This window comes from Melanotaenia boesemani, chromosome 15 (assembly GCF_017639745.1).
Source record: "Melanotaenia boesemani isolate fMelBoe1 chromosome 15, fMelBoe1.pri, whole genome shotgun sequence".
In the NCBI taxonomy this organism is placed as follows: Eukaryota; Metazoa; Chordata; class Actinopteri; order Atheriniformes; family Melanotaeniidae; genus Melanotaenia; species Melanotaenia boesemani.
In genome coordinates, this window is record NC_055696.1 from 2,631,011 (window position 1) to 2,647,036 (window position 16,026).

General features: G+C 40.5%; 2 protein-coding genes across 2 annotated transcripts; one reads left to right on the top strand and one right to left on the bottom strand.

Moving 5' to 3' along the window:
• Positions 1 to 1,765: 1,765 nt before the first annotated feature.
• ftr82 (finTRIM family, member 82) lies at positions 1,766 to 6,408 on the bottom strand. The gene is made up of 7 exons (XM_042008416.1): positions 5,654 to 6,408; positions 4,249 to 4,344; positions 3,925 to 4,158; positions 3,655 to 3,814; positions 3,503 to 3,559; positions 3,210 to 3,275; positions 1,766 to 3,090 (listed from the first exon to the last, which is right to left on the bottom strand). Exons 1-7 carry the CDS (start codon positions 6,242 to 6,244, stop codon positions 2,570 to 2,572), a joined length of 1,725 nt encoding a protein of 574 aa, XP_041864350.1. The 5' UTR covers positions 6,245 to 6,408; the 3' UTR covers positions 1,766 to 2,569.
• A 3,811-nt stretch (positions 6,409 to 10,219) lies between these two features.
• ftr83 (finTRIM family, member 83) lies at positions 10,220 to 14,356 on the top strand. The gene is made up of 7 exons (XM_042008856.1): positions 10,220 to 10,887; positions 11,276 to 11,371; positions 11,546 to 11,779; positions 11,912 to 12,071; positions 12,162 to 12,218; positions 12,618 to 12,695; positions 13,515 to 14,356. The coding sequence occupies exons 1-7, from the start codon at positions 10,312 to 10,314 to the stop codon at positions 14,039 to 14,041; spliced, it is 1,728 nt and encodes a 575-aa protein (XP_041864790.1). The 5' UTR covers positions 10,220 to 10,311; the 3' UTR covers positions 14,042 to 14,356.
• Positions 14,357 to 16,026: the final 1,670 nt, after the last annotated feature.

Below are 16,026 nucleotides of genomic sequence, written 5' to 3' on the forward strand. Positions count from 1 at the left end.
ACCTGGTTCGGGGTTTCAGCCAACCCTTGAACAGTCTGTGGTGGTGGTGGTAGAGGAGGATGGAACAAGACATGATGTCCCAGAGGTGCTGGATTGGGTTCCGGTCTGGCGAATGGGAAGGCCAGCCCTACACTATCAATACCTTCGTCAGCAGGAACTGATGACACTCCGGCCCCATGAGGCCGAGCATAATGCTCCTAAATAGTATTTAGAATTTGCAGTCATTTTTATGCACAATCTCCTCATTTTAGGGGCTCAAAAGTAATTGGACAATCAACATTAGTCTAAATAAAATGTTTATTTTTTTATAAATGGTTAAGAATCCTTTGCAAGCAGTGACTGCTTGAAATCTGGAACCCATGAACCTAAGACAAGTTTTCCTCCTTTGTGATCCTGTGTCCAACTTTTAATGCAGCTGGCTATAGTTGTTGCTTGTGTTGGTCTTTCTGCCCACCCCCTTGCTGAAATTCATGGTCAGTCGGTTTAGATCTGATCTCTGATTCAGTCATGATAGAATATTCTGCTTCTTCGTGTTAAAAAAACATCTTGTGGGTAAATTTCACAGTATGATTCCAGGTCATTGTTCTGTACTTTGCTGTATCTGCAGAATGTAAATCCCTAAATTTCAGAATTCATCCAGCTGCTTTTGTCTGCTATCCCATTGAGCCACTAGAAGCCATGCATGTTTTTGCCATCAAACTGCCTCCACCATGTTTTACGCATGATGTGATGTATTTTGGATCATGAGCTGTTCCAAGCTTCCTCCATTCTCCCTTCCCCCCTAATCATTCTGCAGCAGGTTGATCTTAGTTTCATCTGTCCAAAGAATGCTGTTCCAGAGCTTCTTCAGCTGGTTTTTGGTAAAGTCTAATCTGGACCTTCTATTTTCGAGGTTGATTAATGGTTTGCACCTTGTGGTGAACCCTCTGTATCTGCCCTCATGAAGTCCTCTCTGTATAGTAGATTTAGGTAGATCTGCTTTCTGGAGCATCCAGACCTTTTTGAGCTTCCCAGTGCACTCTCTTTCACTCAGAATGTACCAAACTGCTAGCTTGATCACTCCTAACATTTCTACTATCGCTCTGATGGATTTCCTCTCTTTTCAGTCAAAGGTTAGTCTGTTCATATTCACTGAGAGTTCCTTTGACTGCATGTTGTGGGTTCACAGCCACACCTGGAATTAACTCCAGACCTTTTGGCTGCTTGACTGATGATGGATTCATGGGGGAACAGTACACAAAGCACCTGAAAGAGTTTTAGAGTTAACTGCCCAATTATTTTTGGGTCTTTTGAAAAAAAAGGAAAGAAAATTGGATGTGAATACCCTAAAATTAAAGCTGAGAGTCTTAACTTTAAGCCCATATTGATTAGATAACTGTATCGTAAGTATGTCTTGGTGAACACATAAAATAACTAAACCAGTACAGCCAAGTTCAGCCAGTGATCCTACTGTTTTATTTTAGTTCAGCCAGCAGAGGGAGCTCTAAGCATCGCTAATTTTCTTATAAGAAGCTGTTAATACTGTATACATTTGTTTCTGAGGAGGTAATTTACTTTTTCACAGACACATTTTAGTAATGAAGTGATTCATAATTAAGTTAAATCCTCGATTAAGGCAAAAATGCAATTTCTACCACAGGTACAGATACTTCTGGAACTCTTTATATCTTTGTTAAAGACAAACTACAAAAACTAAAAACCACTTCTGACAGACTTTGAACTTCAAATCTGATTAAGAATTTAACTTGAGAATACAACACAAAACTCATTTATTTAGTTCTTTATTTAGAACTATGAACAAAAACAAACTTTTGTCACAAAAATATTTTTTTTCAAATAGTAATTATACTCTGGCTGTCCAGTATGTTGGTAAACATGCACAAAATTAAATAAGAGTTAGTTGAAGTGAATGAAAAAAGCCCCAAAATGTAGAACCTGCAAATGACATGAGAGATATGTGATAACATCAAAATATGGCATAATGAAATGACCTTGAAATATTCGTCTGAATCTGTTAAAATCTTTAAAACAAACAACCATTACTGTGTTACACATACCTTTACAGAGAGTAAGATAGCTCAAACAATTATGTAATTATAATATTGGGCAACACTGGAACAACATATTAAAAACAAATGCCTATAGTTACATCATCATATAAAATATGCCACACTGGTTTAGATGGAATAGTTTGGGGCAAAAATTGTACAAGTGGACACAGAAGATTTACAGATTTAACTTTTTCATAGTGACATTTATTACACTGAGATGTAACATTATAAAGCAAATATCAACCTTACTTGTGATTATGCAATAATTGTGAATTTCAATAATGCTTGAGAAAACTAAGATTACAAAGTGATTTGACAGCACAGTGGTAAAAAATAATAAAGTATGTGATGTGAAGAGCTTAAAAAATGTAAATACACACAAAAAAAGGTTTTCCTTCAAAAATATGCAGTAGATCCATTAAGGCAGTTTGGTGTAGTTTAAACATTGCTGCAAAAATATATATTTCCAAGAGCATTGCTGTGTATTATGAAAAACATGTGAATATTTATATCGGTGTTCACTTGATTTGGCAGATCTTGACTGAGGTTCCAACTCCAAATCCGGGATAGAGGGGCTCAAGAAATGTGGTGTGAAACCTGTGCAGGAGGGCCATGCTGCTGCCTATGCTGTAAAATGCCAGCACACCTGCAGTGTGATCCAGATACACGCCTATCCTGGGGGAGTGGGGTCCATTGACAGCTTTGTCCACCCGGTTGTGCCAGGCTGAGTATCCCGAATCAGAGCAAAGGAGGCTCCAGGATTTGTCGTTGTAGCCCAGCAGACACAACGAGCCTTTTCCCTTTCTGCTGATGCCCTTGTAGGTCACGCCAATGGAGAACTCCCCACTCCACTCGATCTCCCAGTAGAAGCGGCCTCCGGACAAGCCCTCTCGGCACAACACCTGGGCAAAGCTGTCAAACCTCTCTGGGTTGTCTCCGTAGGGCTGCAGATCCCTGGTGCGGACGACTTTTCTGCTGTTTTCAGAGATGTACAGCTCCTTGTAGGCTGTGCTGTGGTCCAGTTTCAGCTGGCAGAAGTCTGGGAGAGGAGAATTTGTCATTTTCTTTTTTTAAAGTGCTTTGATCTGGATTGCATCAAATCTCCTCAAGTACTGAAACATTCATTATAAAGACAAAGCAAATGTACCAATTACTTACATTTGACAAAATCAGCTCTGACTTTTGGCTCTGGAGGAGGAGCGCTGTCCACCATCATTTCTTTGCCTACACAGGAAGAAAAAATGTGTTCGGTCACGCTGAACTGCATACACCCACACAAATGTCTTCCATTCTTTTCTTCAGGTGGTTTGACAGTCATTTTTTCTGACTCATATATGATGTAATCAGGCTGCAGTTTCACTCCTATAATTTACAGAAACTATATCATCAATCTAAGTAATAATTAACCCCTGTTACGGTGCTGTATTGCTAAATAATGTGATAATGCTCACCTCTGCTCCTTCTGTCCAATGTTCGACTCTCCGTTGTGTAGACTGGGACCTCGTTCACTGTAAACCGGAACAGACTCATGTTCAGAAAACAGGGTTTTTTTTAGCCCTATCTTGTAAAAAGTGGATTTTTTTTTCTGTTAACGAGTTTGAACCTGTTTTGGATATCTTAAGCAGTTCCTCCCTGCCAAACTCTTCGAGGCGTTCTTTAATCTCAGCCACAGCTTTCCTGACAGCCCCAAAGGAGAAGTCAGGGTTCACCGTCACTCTTGGTATGAAGCCATCATCAGTGGGGGTGCAGAGGTAGTTGAAGTTCTGATGGGAGAAGGAAATTAGCAGATGTTTTCTCAGTTGTTTTGGTGTTTGGGCCAAGTAGCATGAAAGTGTGGCAAAAAAAGAGAAAATGCTATAAATCTGCAAATTACCTGCAAAAAGTGGATGTGGTCTTCGGTGCTGTACAGCTGCTTGAGGCCAGACTCCTTTTTCTTCAGTTCATCGATCTCTTGCTCCAAGCGCTCGATCAAAGCCTCAGCCTGGTTGAAAGCGGCTTTCTCATTGATGCCAATCAGCTTAGTCACCTCTGCCCTCATCCTCTCGATGGAGCGTATCATGTCTTCAAACATCTTCTGGCTCTCCACCATGGCTCTTTGGGCTGAGTTCTGCACAGAACACACAGGATGTTCAATGGTTTACAGATGATACTGTAAACTGAAAATCAGAAGAATATAACATAAAAATGAAGGCCCTACCTTCAGTGAATCCACAGCAGTCTTTAGTTCCTCCAGCTCCTTCACCCTTTCCTGGCATTTTTGCCTAATCTCAGCTTGTGAGACTCCCAAGAGTTTCTGCAGGAAAAAAAGGAGTATTGCAAAGGCATTTATTTTAATGTTTTTCTTAGAAGGCACTTCCAGAGAGATATCTCTGCTGGCCTCCTCTCATTTTTTACACAAGGTTACGATGACTAACAACCACACATTTACTGGAAGCAGCTGAATGTTGTTTTCCAGTCAAAGATGCAAAGACTCATATTTGTTGGATCAGGACAGACATTCTTTCTCATCAAGGAATATCTGGGGAGGCCCTTGGGTATGCTTAATAAACCCCACTCAAAGAAGCTTCTTAATGCGGCTCGCTTTTATCCCAGAGGGAGAGGGTGGAAAGAAATCTGTGGAAGAATTCTGTCCATGTCAGGAATGTGCATCTACCGCTGCCTGACTTTTAAAGAGATGTTTCAAGGTGCACACAGCGCTGACATGCAGAATAGAAGGCTTCTAATTCAGCTTTTACTCAAGCCCAGCAGCCCATTCTTCAAGATAAGCTTGAGGAATGTGGGGAATCTCGGGAGGGGGGAATCAACTTGAGAGGGGGAGGGGAAAGAGCGGGAGATGGAGCGAGATGTGTTATGCTTTGGTTGTAAATCTTTGCATGAGACAAACCAGATTCCCCATCCTCAAATCTTTTATCCCACACCCCTGGCAGCTATAAACACACTCCTAAATGACTCACACACCACAGTATTGGGTGACACTCTTATCTACTCCACAATGTTTTACAGGCAGTGTGATTTGTGAGTCATTTGGATGTGCATTGCTGTGGTAACAACATTGAGATTGAACTGAGGTGTTTCATTCTTTCACTCCCTGACATTCCAGTATCATTGCGAACTCACTCCCACAGGTGGGAACCAAAGCAGCAGAGGGAAGCCTGCAGTTTCTGTGTATTTATCCCACAGCTGGAACACCACATTGTCTGGAAAGCAGCTCTCGGGGGTGATAAGTATGAGACACGCCCCCTCAGGTTTCACACAGCTAATCAGAGAGCTGGATTTGTTTTGGCGGCTGTGGGTTCCTGCCAGAGTCGCTGATAGCGATGGTGAAATGGGTCAAAGTACAACCAGCAATCCTACAGCAGTGGCATGAGTTGAGAAAAACACCCTGTTTGCTTTCAGTCAAAGTCACTCTAAGACTATGCAAATGAAATTTTCAGCATGTGGTTTCTATCATGCATCTTTATCATTCCTGGATGACAGCTAAGTAGTTGGAGTCTCACAGAAGCTGGGAAACATGGATTTTTCTGACAGCTGAACAATGCCACAGCTGTGCCTTTGAGTAGGTAGTTTATAAAAGAATTTCTATGAAAGGAAGGTTTACTTACCTGTTTCTCACCCCTCTCTGCTTCAGCGGACACAATATCATGGCCCTTGTGTTCACTGACTGTGCAGATAGCACAGATGCACATCTGATCTGTTCGACAGAAGAGTTCCAAGGACTTCTGGTGCTGCGGGCAGATCTTCCTGTCCAGGTTTCCTAACTCATCCACCAGCTTGTGCCTTTTGAATGTGGCTGATTCATAATGAGGCCTCAAATGCTTCTCACAGTAAGATGCCAGACAGTTCAGACAGGATTTCACAGCTTTTAATTTCTTCCCAGTGCAGAAGTCACAAGGAACGTCGCTTGATCCGGCGTAGATGTTTCCTTGAGATGATGTCAGGTTGAGATTCAGTCCACTCTTCTTGATCTTCTCAGCCACCATGCTAAGAGTGGCGTTGGGTCGCAGCACAGGCCTCTGGGTGAATGTGATCTTACACTGGGGACAAATGTAAATCCCTGTGTAGTCTGCCTCATTCCAGTAGCCACTGATGCAGTCCATACAGAAACTGTGGCCACAGGGGATAGCCACGGGGTCCCTCAGAAGACTCAGGCATAAGGAGCAGCTGAAGTAATCAGGAGAAGTGTGATCAGCCATTGTGATGGACTCAAAAGCCAGTCAAACCTGCGGAAACAGAAGGAGAGAATGCCAGAAGCAGACAGAGAATTCGTCGAGTGTGTTTTAGAGCCCGCCCTCAAGAGTGTGGTACAGCCTGCCAAGGACAGGACCTACTTGTATTTCTAAATTCCACAGGTTATTGATTGAAAGCAGACAAGGCCCTCCCCCAGTGCCGTGAGTGTATCGAGCCCTGTCCAGCTCAGATAAGCAGGTTGAGCAAGAAGCAAGACGGAGAGAAAAGAGAGGGAAGGACAGAGGGCGGGCACACAGGAGAGGAGAGAAGAAAGAAAGAGAATGAATGAAATCTAAAAAGAAAAAGTAGTGGCATTCAGCGTGCAAGACAACATTTCCTTTTCCCGTGCTGTTTCCTTTTCTTCTCAAATTTCTCATGGGGCTCATCTGCGGGTGAATAGTGCACACACTTCTCGGCAGCTGTATTTCCACCTATTGTTGTCAGACAGAATCGCCATTGTCTTAAACCGGTTATAGTCAGACAAACATTAAAGTAGCCTATGGTTCTGTAGGAATTTAAGGGACCACCCAATAAACAAACACAGAGACACTCTGAGCTGGGTTTCTAAGTAATGTCAAATTGACCCTGATGACTTTGTTATTAAGAGAAAAAGAAGGTTGTTTGCTGTAAAAATATTAGCAGTAGCGGAATTTAAAGTTTTTAAATTTACAGTGTGACCAGTCAAACCAGTCTGTGCGCTTTAACAAGCCAGTTTATAACTGTAGATATGTGGCTAGGATGTGTTTGAGCAGCAGACAGAAAACATTCAGAGCTGAGATAGCAAACAGATAGCAACATTCCTCTCAGGTGCAGGTGTGTTGCAGACGAAAGGTTTCATACTTTTGTGAATGCCTCACTCACTAATGTTACATTTTCTGCACCCCAAAAAAACATGTTATTCTCAAAGTGACCTTACTTAATATTCTTTAAACAAACTGGGGGAAACTCTCTAAAGAGACTCCATCTGTGAGCATGAAGTGTCTCCTGACATCATAGCCCCTCATTAGCATTTCAATAAGACCTGATCTACTAGTTTCCCCTAATGCTAATGCGCCATCCACAGTATTAACTTCCAAAAGCCTTGATTTAAAATAAACTTGTTTTCAATAAGTTGTGAAATTTATTTTTATTTCTTTTTGACAGATCTTAAACTACACACAAAAATAAGGTTTTTCAAGGGTGTATTTGCTCCACCTTCAATTCTTATCCTGCATTACTTCATGCAATTGGTAGTTTCACCTTTCCATATTTGGTGTGGTTTCTGATAAGCCAGTTTTTCCTTCCTTCCTCTGGAGTAAAAGGAGCGCTGTGTGCTTACAGATTAACCATTTATTTGTGGAAAGCACCACTAGAGATGGACCAAGCTTTATTAAATCAGACATAGATTTATTTAACAGGGTTTGATATGAAAGGTGAAAGCTAAAGTGCATCTTTCACACAAGTGTCAAATTCTTTGAGGATGTTAATATGAAGCATGATAATGGTTAAGATGCACAGCTCTAACACGATTTATTTACACGCTTCTTTAAAGTGTGACATGGTTGTATAAATCCGAGTTCAGTGCGAGGGGTCAGCCTTCATTAAGGTGCGTGATGTGCTTCCTGCAGCGAGAGCCCAGAAAAGTACAAATGGCTGTTTGATCAAAGGAAACAAGGATCCACTTCACTGAAGAAGAGTAAAAAGAACGGAAAGACATTATATTCAAACTTGCTTCAACAATGGATGCAATTGTTGATCGTGGTAGATCCAAAAAAATTCAACTTTTAAAGATAAGGGTGTATAAACAGCCGTGGCTGCATGAGCAGGGTGCTAATAAGTTGTAAAAAAAACTGGGGCAAACCCTAAATAGCAGTCCCATATTTAGAAGCCGGCATGAGAGGTTAATGTGCAGAATTATTATGTAAGCTTAGCCGAGGTGTGAGCATGGTTTCCTAAAGCTAAAGTATGTATTTTAGGCAAACTGCAAAGTTAAACAGCCAAAGTTAAAAACTTCAAAGTAAGCCCAGACTTTAATCTTTTGTCTTTGAAAATAACTGAAAGGAAATGTGTTTTGGGACACACCCATCTCAGCAGAAAGAAAGTCTTATGTAAGGAATGAACTTTTGACCAGTGGTCATTTGATCTAGTCTCATTCTCATTATTCTGTTTGATATGAAACAGATTCTGAGGGAAAAATGTGCACATAATGAGATTAAATATTGTGGCAGGTGGCTCAGACACAAGGAAGGCCAACAAGTTTTCCTCCATAAAAAATGGTTTATTTGGATTTATGGAAACAAAGTCCACCTCTTAGTTGAACATCGAGACTAAAGGTAGAATTGGGCTTGTGGAGCAAAGCAGAGACAGAAAATCAGATCGGTAATTTGCACAGATTATGTTAAAATGCAATATTCTCCTGGAAAAACAGTGGGTCCACCTGGAACTCACGGACAGTGGGTAATAATTTGTATAAAATGTCCACAGATACTCAGTTTACATGTAAATGTTTAAGTGCAATCTTAAATGTGAGAGCTATAAAGCTGAATAGCAATCAGATGACTCAACTAGTTTCCTTAGAAGGAAAAAAATCAACTATTGATATCAAACCTTTCTAAAAATGTAATAAATATGAGGTTTTCTTAAAAATGCTATAATTCCAAATTGGAATGAAGACAGGTGAGGACCAAAGTTATTATTTAAAATAAAATACACACTGCATTTCGATTTTTTTTAAATGAAAAGAAATTAGATACAAAAAAATCTTGGTGAACATTCGATCCCTTGTAGTAAAATATGTATGTATGAGCCCAGTCAGTGGAATTTTCACTTAAATAAGATGCTACATTTAGTCTAGCATGTCAGCTGCGGTTACTGTTGTTGACACACAACAGATCCTATATTATGCTTGGCACCCTGGTCTGGCTCTGCTGGCTCTAACACAATGGAATCTTTTGAGCAAGCTTTCCTGGCCCTCCTGTTATCTGGGCTATCAAGTGTAGTTGCATTCCTACCTCCATCTCAACAGCCCTGAAACTCCATCTCAACTTGGAGGTGTGTTCACTGCAACTGCAATTATTACAAAATTAGGTTTAAAGCTCAGAAGAAAAGACCTCTGATAATTTAGCTGCATTTCTGAGGCAAGCTTTGTTATATCAGAAATGTCTTATTTTTAAACTACAGAAATGGCAGAAGGAGGGAAGAAGTCATGAAATGCAAAATAACAAAAGCTGATGATTAACTGGTATCAGTGAGGGGAAGGTCAGCATCTCACTGGGTCAAGTACAACCAAAGTGGTTAATTTTGTACTGCAACATTTCATTCCCATCCAAAAAAAAAAAAATAAAAAGAATTGCTGATTCATTTAAACTCTGTTAAGATATTAAAGCTTATCTCTACAGTAAGCGCTGGAAGGTCATTAGTCAAAGTAAATAAAATAATCTCTTTTGCAAGAGGTCAGTTTGAACTGTGGTTGGAGTGGATGTCATTAAATGCTGATAGGGAGCAGTTTGTCTTAAGGTAGTCACTAACCTTAAGTACACTTATGGAGAATGGCACACCTGTTATTTCCTCCCTCTCCTATTTCTCAGAAATGTTTTCTTTAGATGTTCTTTTTATATGAGGCATATTCTACAAAAAATAATCCAAATCTCACCTTTTGCGGTCTTATTGTAACCCTTCTTCCTCAAAAATATACCAAATACTAAAAGTCTGCCTACTTTGTTTATTTTTCTCTAACAGTGTTTCAATAAAAAGAAAACTTTGAGACCTTAAATTTGTTGCCAACACTTAAACAAAAAAACTTCTATCTTCAGATCAAACATTTCATTCATTCTCTATGCATTCTGTAACGCATTGAAACATTCACTGTGTCCTTTCCTTACCCCGCCTTTGTTTTACAGGTTTCGGCTTAACCAGTTTAGCCTCCCTCTGTTTACCCTATATAACTTGTGCCCGCACTACCTGTAAGTTCACTTTGCCACTGCTTGGACACAAGTCAGCGTCTCTCTTCGCAGCATATTCTCTGTATAAGAAGGAGCAGCAACAAGTTGCCTCAATGTCTTCTGACCAGGACACTTGCTACCTGTGTAAGGAGTATCTCAGGGACCCTGTGTCCATCCCATGTGGGCATGTTTTCTGCTCCATCTGCCTGAAGACGTACTGGGATCATGGTGAACACACAGGCTCATACCTCTGCCCACAATGCAGGGTCACTTACAACAAGAGGCCCACTCCGAGACGCATGAGTAGCTCCCGGCAATCTACCCTGCAAAGAAGCAACGAGTCCTTTCCACCGCCACCTCCATCGCCTGACTATAACTACGCAGGACCCCAGGATGTGGGTTGTGATATCTGTGTTGGCCGAAAGAACAAAGCCATCAAGACCTGCCTGATGTGTCTGGCCTCCTACTGCGAGAAGCATCTCAAGCCTCACTATGAGTCTGCAACCTTTAAGAGGCACAAGCTGGTGGATGAAATCGGCCACCTGGACAGGCAGATCTGTCCGCAGCATCAGAAGGGTCTGGAGCTGTTCTGTCGCACTGACCAGATGTGTATCTGTGTGCTGTGTACAGTGAAAGAACACAAGGGTCACGACATGGTATCAGCTGAGCAGGAGAGAGCTGAGGAACAGGTAGGCAATGCTCTCCTCACATGGTCAACACAAGGGTATCAGGTTGCCACTGACTATGCCATTCACATACCAATAATGCTACAATGTGTTTTGCCCAAAATACGAAGTACAATAATGTTTCATTTAGTCGTTTAGGCTATTCACAGCAGCAGCCTTGAATTAGGCATAAAAAGTTGCTAATAGTAGATTAAACAAACCAAAAATCCAAAGCCTGAAGCAGTTTGAGACCATTTTCTGTAGAAAAATGGCTGTTGACAACATGGTTCTAGTGTTAACTCTGAATTATACCCTTTAATGAAAGCCTATAAGTATGAATGAGATCACTTTAGTGGCTCATTTGTGGAATCAACTTAATAGTATTCAAAATATCCTGTTTTTTCATTCATAGCAACGATTGGGCGCCACCCAGGCTGAGATCCAGGAAAAGATTCATGACCGCCTTAAGCAGATGGAGGAACTAAAACATGCAGTAGACTCACTAAAGGTTTGTGCCCCATCATCCATCAGAGAGATAAGACCAGACTAACCACTACAGGCCAAGAGGGAGTTTAAATGAAACAGCCCTGACAGCATTCCTTTATTCAGGGGAGATGACATATTCTCTAAGTGTTCTGGGAAGTGTTGTAGTTTGATTTATGATAAACCCTCTCCTGTGCAGACCTCAGCCCAGAGAGCACTGCAGGAATGTGAGAAGATGTTTGGTGACATGATGCGCTCCATTGAGAGGATGCAGCAAGAGATGGCCAAGCTGATATCCTCCAACAAGAGGGCTGCACTCAGTAATGCAGAGGGCCACATGGAGCGCCTGAACCATGAGATCTCCGACTTGAAGAGGAGAGACAATGAGATTACCCAGCTGTCTCGAACTGAAGACCACATCCACTTCATCCAGGTAACTAAACACCTTAAAAAACATCCACATTCATTGCGATACAATATGTGAAATGCCACAATAAATAAACAAAAAATAAATCTTATTTTATCTTAAAAGTGCAGCTGTTACGTTGATTATTTTTGTCATTAGAGCTACCACATGCTGATAGCCCAGACAGAAGCCGAGGAGCTGCCTTCGGTAACTGTCAACCCCTACTTCAGCTTCGGCCCCGTGACAAAGGCTGTGTCCGAGATGAAACAACACCTGAATGAATTCAGCAATGACGAGCTGGTGAAGGTAGCCAAGACAGGTGAGTGTGGAGCCAGCACACATGCATACAATGCTGCTACTAATGCTGATCAACTTTGCAACCATATTAATTCTTTCTTTTAACTTACAGTCAATAAAATGACCTTCTGTGAACTGGATGAAACCAAAAAGAAACGGGCAATTAAAAGTAAGTCAAGACAATAATCAAACCTTTGCTGATGTGGAGAACAAACACATGATCAATCCATAAATAAGAAAGCATACATTAACACCTTATATTTGTTACATTGTATTATACATCAGGTTATTAATATTGTTATCTTGCTTGATGATTAGCCATGATTTTTATTAGGGGGTATTTGGAGGCCACTTGAATGGCTCAAAGCTAAATGTTTACTCTGATTAGGAGTCAATATACATTAACACACTCCCTGAAACAGAAACCAACTACTGTGAGTGTCAAGGTCAAGATAACACATTTATAAAACATGAATCTTGCAGTGTTGTTGCTATGTTGTATAAAGTTTGATAGTAGTCCGTAAGTATGACTATTTTTTCTAATCATATTTATAAAACATTGCCACAGGTGAAGAAGCTACAAGTGTACAAGCGTACAAGTCTATCCCAGTCCAGGAGCTTCAGTACAGGGACGACTTCTTGAGATGTGAGTCTTGGCTCCTGTCGTCTTGCTTTCTGCAGTCGCACAGTTCCCTCCTCTTTCTGCTCAGCTCAGCCCACAAGGCAAATTAGATGCTGATGAGGTTCTCTGTCAGACCCTGTGGCTGATCACAAAATCTGCCTTTTAGAAATAATTACATGTCCCACAGCGTTGACAGAGACTGGGACAGGTTCTATGCATATATTTTAGCTTGCTGGCACCTGCACAGGTTGGTAACTTTCACTTCAGTTGCAGTTAAAGGCCCCTTTCTTGTTTTCCCTGAGAAATAATACAATGAGAATATTCCCTTTTATAATAACCTGGTTTTTATCTGTATCTGATTTTGAAGTTTGGACTATAAAAATCTTGTGAAAATAAACTGATTTAAGTTCTATAAGGATGGGATTCACAGACTGTGGCTTCTTAAGATGTTTGTGGTCAAGCTCACAAACAGTTTTGGTACTTCTGGCATTCCAGATAATAGGCCGGGCAGAACTAGCCGAAGCCACCGAGTGTCCCACCAGCTGTGACCTGCAGAGGTAGCGTTGCACAGCAGGCAGGTGACATTTTACCCGTGATTATTCTGATTTTGTGTGTGTCCAGCCAGAGGGTCTCAAATTCTTCCAAGCATGCTATTTAAGAAGTTAAACATCTAACAAAGCTAGAGATCTTAACGAGATTCTGTTAACCTCTGGGACCTTAAAGTTGGTGTAGCAGTGGTGTAGCGATGGTGAGGGGCTTCTTGGGTTTTCTCATTTATATTTAACCCACGCAATTAAAGTTAAATGCTTCCTCTTGTTAAGTAAATGTTCACTTTATTTTTAGATGCCTGCCAGCTCACTCTGGATCCAAACACAGCCTACAGACAGCTTTCCTTGTCTCGAGGGAACAGGAAAGCTGCTCTTAAGAGAGACCCCCAGTCTTACGGCGACAGTCCCACCAGGTTTGACTCTCTGCCTCAAGTCCTGTGTAAGGAGCCCCTCTCCGGTGGCACTTACTACTGGGAAATAGACTGGAGTGGGGAGGGTGCTTCCATCGGAATCACCTATAAAGGCATCAAAAGGACGGGCTATGGTGACAGCTGCCGCATCGGCTACAACCGAAAGTCATGGAGCCTCTTCTGCTCCGACTCCAGCTACTCGGCCCGCCACAACAAAGACCAGATGGAGATCAACGCACCCTACTCCTCCCGCATCGGCGTCTTCCTGGACTACGCTGGGGGCGCTCTCTCTTTCTACGCCGTAGGAGAGTCTATGTCTCTCATCCACCGCTTCAAGGCCACCTTTAGTGAACCTGTCTATCCAGGCTTCTGGGTTTGGTACGAGTCAGCCATCACCATCATCCAGCTGTGATTAAACAACACACGTTCAGTAATCATTGTAAAAAGATTTACAGAAAACATCACTGCTCTGTGATAACGTTATATATATATATACACTGCAAGAATAGCTAAGTTGTTTTTTATAGAATAATTGCTAATCTGGGGGAATGTTTGTGATGAATAGGAATATTTTTTAAATCAAAATGTGAAATATAAAGGGGGTAGAAAGAGAATGAGCATTTAAACAATAATGACAAATAATACAATCTGTACTTGAGTGACATATAATGTGATTTTTTTATATTATGCTTATTTTTTTTTATCAATAAACATTTGATAAGACACAGACTGTATTATGTTTGTTTCACTTTTACTCCATCTTTTTATGCTGGCAATTAATTCTCCCCCCGGTTATCTAATCTCAGCATAGAAAGTCCAGTTTCCTGAACTGTGGGATGATAAACCACAGAGGTCTTAATATTAAACATTCACATGTGAAAAAAGAAAATGGATGGACTTCTCAGACTGAATGAGACCGGCACGGTGTGTGTAATGCTTAAGCTTTGTGTTTGCACAGCAGTGTTGATTTGGTGGCAGTCTGAAAGGGTTTGGGAGAAGTTGTGCAGGAACAGGTGACGTGTAACTGAGAAGCTCTTGAATTAGCACATAGCTGAGACTCATTTTGTGTTATCCGGGCTTACTCTAATGATATCTACCAACAATTTTTTAATTAAAACTCTGGATTCCAGTTTTTAAGTTCTCAATCTACATCCAACTCAACCTTCAGTATCATTCTGTTGTGTTATTAGAGTGAGGTCATTTTACTTTCTGAGCTCCATAAACCAGAGCCTAAGGGGAAAACTTTGATGATAAAGAAGAGAGGATATGAAACCTCCCTCTGCAATAGTTAAGATTACAGTTAGTATGTAAGGTTTGCTGTGATATTGTAGTCTTTGTTTATATGTTCAAAAATTAAATTTTTCTACAATTTCTCTGAGGGCAGAAAGGTCAGCTGCAGACTTGCATGACAAAGATGAGTAATTGTGCCATTTTTCTAGATATGGTACAACAAAATGAGAGTTATTGATCTCATGTGAGTTTAGTTGCTGCCTCTCAGAGTTATGACAAAATGTAGTGACCAAAAATGAATTCACTATAGTGATGTAGTATTTGACTTTTATACACGGCTACTTGGTAACAAAGAGTATGTAGACATTGCTGCAGGTAAAATGCTGACTGGCTGCCTCAGTTTATTTGTAGGGAGATAATCACTGTAACTTGGCTTGTACAGAAATTCCTAAAGTCTTGAACCTTTGACATAGGAGCCTTGCTACCCCTGGTGGAGAAATGTGTGGTGTCATGTTTAACAAAGTCCTCATCAGAAGTTGTTAAAATCATCTCAAAGCTTCTGTATGTCGACATAATTCATTTGTTGAGATGTCGGAACACTAAAGTGGAAAAGATGTTTAGCTTGAAAATGATGCTTCAGCAGTGTACCTGATATACCATACACAGGCCTTACTTTTCATAATAGGATTATCTATGTGAGAAGGTCTACCTTTCCAAACAAATTATTCCATCTGTTTTCATATGTGCATATTGGTTTTGTAATACACAGAGTTGTGCAGGTACCAAACATGTTATGTCAGGATTACAGAGTCAGGTTTTTTTTTTAAAGAAAGAAAGAAAGAAAGAAAGAAAGAAAGAAAGAAAGAAAGAAAGAAAGAAAGAAAGAAAGAAAGAAAGAAAGAAAGAAAGAAAGAAAAACTCAAATTATTAAAATTTGTTTGTAATTAAATAATGGTTTGAATAACTTGTTCTGAAATAATAATTTTAACAATCTCTTGACATCTTTAAAGGAAGGTAATAAATTTTTTTAAAGATACTTAAAAATACAATTACATGATGTCTGCTGCAGATGCATATGGAGACATCACAACAAAAAACATTTTTATTTATTTATTTATTTATCTTTACCTTAACTCATATTGCTTTGCTGGTAAATTACATTTGCCT